Genomic DNA, 7039 nt, shown 5'->3' with positions numbered 1-7039 from the left:
GAACTTTCAAGTTTGTTAGTAAAAAGATAATTAGTAAAAAAAGTTTGTTAGTAAAAAGTTCTCAATTTTTCGATTTTACCGCGTCTTTGATTATTAAATCTTTGATTTTCTACGTGGTAACAACTACCATAAACAATCTTAAGAAAATTGAGCAACAACCGCGCATGTTGTTGTCAACATACGGATTGAATTTATCCTACACGAAGAAAATTCAAGTGGGTCTTATGACGGAAGACAACGTCGAACTGGATTTTCTGCCTGCTATTAAATTAACATCTCACGGAGCTGCAGGGATTTGCTTTGACATGGAATTGTGGCAAAAATTTCAAGAAAACATGGAAACGATGTTGAGCTACTTAAACGATGATAAAATTAATTTGAGCTCGATTATCTTTAACAAGATAATTATAAATTTTACTACCGCATATGGTGCTAAAGCCATACTAATAACGTATCGTAAAAATGAGCAAGATCTTTCTTCCAAAACTGCGGAGAATGCGAACGCAAACGAACCGAAGGCGAAGAAACGTAAAACTTACAACATCGCGATAGTCATGCAGAGAACGACTTTTCAATGTGTAGAAAATATAGTTGATTATGTGAACGCTAATTTAAATCGCCTAAATTTTATTTCAATTAATGTCAACGAATGTGCTCGATATTTAATTAACAAAATAGAGTTAAATCTTCCTGTCAGCCTCAATAGCAGTATCGTGAAATTCACGATCAGAGGTAACAGTAAGGAAATAGAACGTAATGTACGCACCCAGCTGAAAGATTTAACATTTCTTGATGTATACTTTGAGATAACATTTTTAGAAATAATTTCACTTTATTTCGAACAAATTGTATATGCAATTATAACAAAACGTAAATTTTCATAATTATTCGACGAATATTTTCTTGCAATGTGTTTAGACACGACTACAAATAATAATTAGAAGGCTATCGATCAGCTCGTTAAACCTTCAAATTTGAAAACACCAAGGAGCTTATGTCAATGTTTTCGCTCCTCGGTTCGCGTTCACCGATGTTTGCGTCCATTTAGACACGTGTCATCCGGCTGATGCGTGATTTTGGTTCCCCTTCTCAGTCGGGAAAATCAGGAAGTTTCGCCGTACGTGGCGATTCTCGCATTATTCTGTAAGGAGCTGTTGAGCGAGAACATGCTCTCAAGTAATAGAATATTTTTCAAAAGTTAAACGATTCAAAGTTACTCCGCCTTCAGTATCTCCACGCCACTGCTCCCTTGGTTCCTACCTCGCGTTCTTTCGGAGCGGTCCCGGCTATTCATTAAAGTTCACATTAAATCGATAAAAAAAAAAAAAAAAAAAAAAGGAAGAAGAAACCTTCGAAGTGTGAACATACATTTTGGTCCTTCGAGCCGGATCGAGGTAACCCACGGTGAAAGCAGTGCGGTCGTCTCTCTCTCTATCTCTCTCTGCTGGACCTCAGTGACGGAGTCATCGTGTCGCCCGCACCCAAGGTGGAGACAGCCAACACGATGAGCGATCATCTCTCGCAGCAGCTAACAATGCTTCAATCTGTCGAGCGAGCGCTCTCCAACTTTAAAAAAGTTGGCAGAGCCAATTATACGGCGGCTAAGATTCGTCAACGAATGTCAACCTTGAAGGAGACCTGGACACGGTGCATCGAGAAGCACGCTATCTTGGCACGAGCGTTCACCGCCGAGCAGCAGCGGACCATGGACTACTTTTCGAACACGATTTTCGAAAATTGCGAGGAATACTACGAGACAACCCTCGACTACATGGCTGACTGCCTCGAAGAGCTGGATCCAACGCCCACCAGAACGAGCCTGTCGCAGTCCACGATAAGTACCGCTGAACCATCGTCTTTTTCTTTAACTCATTTGCCGCCGATTCAACTACCGCCGTTTTCGGGAAATGTCGAGGACTGGGAGAGCTTCCGCGATCGCTTTACTTCTCTCATAATTCAAAATACCGAATTAACTGCATTTTCGCGGATGCATTTCCTAGCTTCAAGTCTCACCGGTCGTGCGTTCGACACTATAAAATCTATTCAAATCACCGCGGATAATTTTGAGATCGCGTGGAAAACATTAGTTTCACGATTCGACAATAAACGACGGCTCGTCGACGTGCACGTATCAGCGCTATATTCTCTGCCGACGGTCGCTCGCGAATCCGCTGTCGAACTTAACGCACTTCGCGACAAAGCGAATCGCGCTATCGCTTCTTTAAAAAATTTAAATCGATCACCCGATCAAATGTTGAGCGATATGTTAGTTTTTAGCGTCACGCAAAAACTTGATCACGCCACTCGGAAAGCGTGGAAGTTAAAAACCGGTGACGACCCGAACATTCCTTCGTATGAAGCTCTCGACCGATTTCTCGACACGCGCATTCGTGCATTGGAGGAAATCTCTCCGGCTAATGCTTCCAAATTCTTGCGCGCGCCAAAGGTTACCAGTGCTAACGCCACTGCCGCTGGTTTATCGTGCCCATTATGTCGGGCCGCGCATTTCATCAACAAATGTCCGCAATTTTTGAGGAGGACTCCGAGTCAACGCCTTGAAGTCATTTTAAAAGCGAAGCGATGCGTCAATTGTTTGAGCGCAAAGCACGCTGTACAAACGTGTCCAAGTCAATACTCATGCAGAATTTGCCAAAGCAAGCATCACTCGATGCTGCACGTTGACTCGGCTTCTTCCTCAACTGCATCCGCTGTCTCTCAAAAAAACGAAACCTCGTCGAGTGTGTCATCAGACTCCATCGCGATTACTTCGGCCACGGCATTATGCTCCCAGCTAACAGGCGTCGCGCTCCCGCAAATGTTACTCGCGACGGCCCGCGTCACCGTCGGTGCACCGTCGGGTCGGACTCTCACCGTGCGAGCGCTTCTCGATCAAGGCTCGGAGATCACCTTCATCACGGAGCGTCTCGCACAAACTCTCAGAATGCGTCGCATTCGCCAACCGCTCTCGATTTCCGCCGTCGGCGGAATGAACGCCGGAACTTGTCAATTCGCCGCTAAGATTCGGATCGCTCCGATCAATCAAGCTGCTCCCGTGTTCACGACAACCGCGTCGATTCTCAGATCTCTCACAAAATATTCGCCTTACAAGGCGAATTCCAACTATGATTGGAGCTATCTAAGCGATCTCAATCTGGCCGATCCGAATCCAACAAGCGCTGACCCGATCGAAATCCTGATCGGAGCAGACTTATATGGCGAATTGCTGCTTAGCGGCGTTCGTAAAGGCGCCCCTGGGCAGCCAATTGCGCAGCAAACCATTTTCGGCTGGGTTTTGTCGGGGCCCATGTCCGAGCTGTCGACGCAATCGCGAGCGATCACCGTTCAGCATTGCGCGAATTCGGAGGCTCTAGATCAGGAGCTCAGACGATTCTGGGAAATCGAAGAAACTCCTCGACAGGCTCTCCTCAGCCCTGAAGAGCAGCAATGTGAGGAGCATTTCACAGCCACGCATTCGCGCGGTGCTGACGGTCGATACACAGTGCGCCTTCCGTTTAAGAACGGTCCGCCGATCGACATCGGCGATTCGCGCCACACGGCTGAACGCTTCCTGCGAGGATTGCATCGTCGCTTCCTTCTACATTCCGACCTTCGTGCGGCCTACGCCGAATTTATGCACGACTACGAATCATTAGGACATATGAACGAAGTGAAGAGCGATCAAGTTGCCTCGCAGGAAGTGTATCTCCCTCATCATCCTGTCATTCACGACAGCAGCGTTACGACAAGATTGCGAGTCGTATTTAACGCGTCGAGTCTGACGACCAATTCAACGTCGTTGAATAATCACTTGCTCACCGGGCCAAAGTTACAAGCGGACTTATCGGCTGTCATTCTGCGCTGGCGACAGTTCCGCTACGTTTATGCTGCCGATATAACAAAAATGTATCGCCAAATAGTTATGGACCCGCGTGACATCGATTACCAGCGAATTCTATGGAGCGGCGCTCCTTCAGAACCCGCTCGAGCTTATCAGCTCACTACTGTCACATACGGCACAGCCTGTGCGCCATTTTTAGCGCTACGCGTCATTCGTCAGCTTGCTCAAGATGAGGGTAGTTCTTTCCCACTCGCTGCTATTGTTCTGCAGCAAAATACTTATGTCGATGACATTCTCTTCGGGGCGGACGACATACCTCTCCTTCGTCAAGTTCGCGAGCAGGTATGCGCGTTGCTTCGTCGAGGCCGATTCGAGCTGAGAAAATGGGCGAGCAACTCTTCTCAACTCCTCAGCGATATCGCTAGCGCAGATCACGGCCTAGTTTGCGATAAAACGCTTCAAACAGATGACCATCTTAAAATTCTCGGCATCCGGTGGAATCCGTCCTCTGACGCCTTTCAATTTAACGTCACACTTCCGCATTCCGAGCAGACTACCAAACGGTCGATCCTGTCAACTATCGCGAGATTGTTCGATCCGTTGGGGTGGAGTACTCCGGTTACCGTTGTCGCGAAGATTTTCCTTCAGAAACTCTGGCTGCTCAAAATCGGATGGGACGACGTGCTTTCCGCTGACATTCTCGATCGCTGGGACTCCATTCGCTCATCTCTCGCCGCTCTGCACGGTCTTCAATTGGACCGCTGGATTCAACGCGGTGCAGATTGCGTCAGATGCGACTTACACGGTTTTGCAGACGCATCTTCGCACGCTTACGCTGCCGCCGTGTATATTCGAATAGTTTCGTTATCCGGTGAAATAACAGTACGATTGTTAATCGGAAAATCAAAAGTCGCGCCGATAAAAACATTAAGTATTCCACAGCTGGAACTCGCCGCTGCCGTGTTATTCGCGAAACTAATCGATTTTGTCAAATCATCCCTGCATCTCCCTGCAGATTCTTGCCACTGTTGGACCGATTCCACGGTAGTTCTCGCGTGGGTGGCGCAACATCCATCAAAGTGGAAGACGTTCGTCGCGAATCGCGTCTCTGAAATACAATCTAGACTCCCAAACGCGCAATGGAGACACGTCCCCACTGATCACAACCCCGCGGATTGCGCGTCACGCGGTATACCCGGTGAGAATTTTACCTCTCACACGCTCTGGTGGCGGGGACCTGCTTGGTTACATTTTTCTGAATCCGAATGGCCGGCGCCATTCGATTCGTCTCTTTCGATGCCCACGATGGAGCGAAAAGAAAACGCGGCGTCTCATCTCGTGTCGCGACGAAAACCATGGGACCTTGCCGCACGGTACTCTTCGTGGCCGCGTTTAATTCGTGTCACCGCCTACATCATGAGATTCATCTCAAAGCTTAAAAGACACTCGGTGCCGCGCGACACATGCGACGAAGGCTCCCGGTCAATTTCCGCGCTCGAATGTAGAAAAGCACGAGACTTTTGGTTGTTGCAAATTCAATCAGAATTATTCGCGCGGGAAAAGGAATCGTTGTTGCAGCAACGTTCGATTCCAGCAAAGAGTGCATTGTTGTCTTTCACGCCATTTCTCGGCGAAGACAAACTAATCCGCGTTGGCGGGCGGCTGTCGCGTGCCCCCATGCGGTTCTCCGAAAAACATCCTATAATCTTAGCTGCACATCCTCTTGTGAACCTCCTCGTGCAGCACGTGCATTTAAGATCTCTTCACGCGGGGCCTCAATTAACTCTAGCTACTCTTCGTCGAGAGTACTGGATATTGCGTGCTCGAAATATCGTCAAAGCTGTCGTTTTCCGCTGCGTAGTATGCACGCGTGAAAAGGCAGCTACTCCCAATCAATTGATGGGAAACTTGCCTTCGGTGCGCGTTTCTCCTCCTGCGCGCGCGTTTATTAATTGTGGTCTCGATTATGCTGGTCCCGTTTTAATCAGATCAATGTCGGGACGCGGTGTCGCTTCCCGCAAAGCCTACATCTCCATCTTCGTCTGTATGGCCACGCGAGCCATTCATTTAGAATTAGTCGAGAGTTATTCCACTCCAGCCTTCTTAGGCGCCTTTTCAAGATTCTGCTCCCGACGTGGCATGCCTGAATCAGTCTACTCTGATAATGGAACTACTTTTGTCGGCGCCGATCGCGAATTGGCCGCATCATTTCGAGCCGCGCTGCGCGATCCAACTTTTCAAAATAGTGCCGCTTCCGACGGGGTGTCATGGCACTTTATGCCTCCATCCGCGCCTCACTTCGGCGGACTATGGGAGGCCGGGGTTCGCAGTGTCAAGTATCATCTTCGCAGAATCGTCGGTTCACACACTCTTACGTTCGAAGAGTTCACAACGATTCTCTGCAACATTGAGGCCTGCCTAAACTCGCGCCCTATCGCGCCTCTCACTGATTCCGTCGACGATTGCGATTCTCTGACGCCCGGTCATTTCTTGATCGGATCCGCGATTACGATCGCGCCTGAACCCTCTGTACTGCATCTAAATGAGAACCGTTTGACGCGCTGGCAACTTGTTCGCCAGCTCACAGAACGTTTCTGGAAAATCTGGCAGCAGGACTACATCAATACCTTGCAACAACGCGTCAAATGGAAGCAAGTTTCGAAAAACGGAGTTCGCGTCGGGTCACTGGTCCTGTTACGCAATTCTCTCCTTCCGCCTTGTAAGTGGGACTTAGCTCGCGTCATCCGATGTCACCCGGGTCCAGACGGTTTGATTCGCGTCGCGACGGTGAAAACCGCGACTTCCGAATATACTCGGCCTATTGTCAAATTATGCTTACTTCCGATAGACGTCGAAAGCCTGGACAACCTTACGTAATTAAGGTCAGACTCCAGATATCGCTTTAAACTCATTCTGTCAAACGACATACCGATCGCTTCACCAGTCGCCCCTCTTTTTTTTGTTGTTCAAGTCATTTCGAAACGATGGTTTCGAGGCGGGCGGTATGTTTAGACACGACTACAAATAATAATTAGAAGGCTATCGATCAGCTCGTTAAACCTTCAAATTTGAAAACACCAAGGAGCTTATGTCAATGTTTTCGCTCCTCGGTTCGCGTTCACCGATGTTTGCGTCCATTTAGACACGTGTCATCCGGCTGATGCGTGATTTTGGTTCCCCTTCTCAGTCGGGAAAATCAGG

General features: G+C 48.2%; 1 protein-coding gene across 1 annotated transcript; it reads left to right on the top strand.

The window, feature by feature from the left end:
* The first annotated feature begins 1504 nt into the window (after positions 1 to 1504).
* LOC114929825 (uncharacterized) lies at positions 1505 to 6715 on the top strand. The gene has a single exon (XM_029301503.2). The coding sequence runs from the start codon at positions 1505 to 1507 to the stop codon at positions 6713 to 6715; it is 5211 nt and encodes a 1736-aa protein (XP_029157336.2).
* The last annotated feature ends 324 nt before the right edge of the window (positions 6716 to 7039 follow it).

This window comes from Nylanderia fulva, unplaced genomic scaffold (genome assembly GCF_048542155.1).
Source record: "Nylanderia fulva isolate GAGA-0341 unplaced genomic scaffold, ASM4854215v1 Scaffold481, whole genome shotgun sequence".
In the NCBI taxonomy this organism is placed as follows: domain Eukaryota; kingdom Metazoa; phylum Arthropoda; class Insecta; order Hymenoptera; family Formicidae; genus Nylanderia; species Nylanderia fulva.
The sequence above is the reverse complement of the archived record's forward strand: the minus strand, read 5'-3'. Positions and strand labels throughout refer to the sequence as shown.

What these genes read in the sequence shown, in the direction of transcription:
- LOC114929825 (XM_029301503.2), top strand. Translation starts at nt 1,505, where the DNA reads ATGAGCGATCATCTCTCGCAGCAGCTAACAATGCTTCAATCTGTCGAG.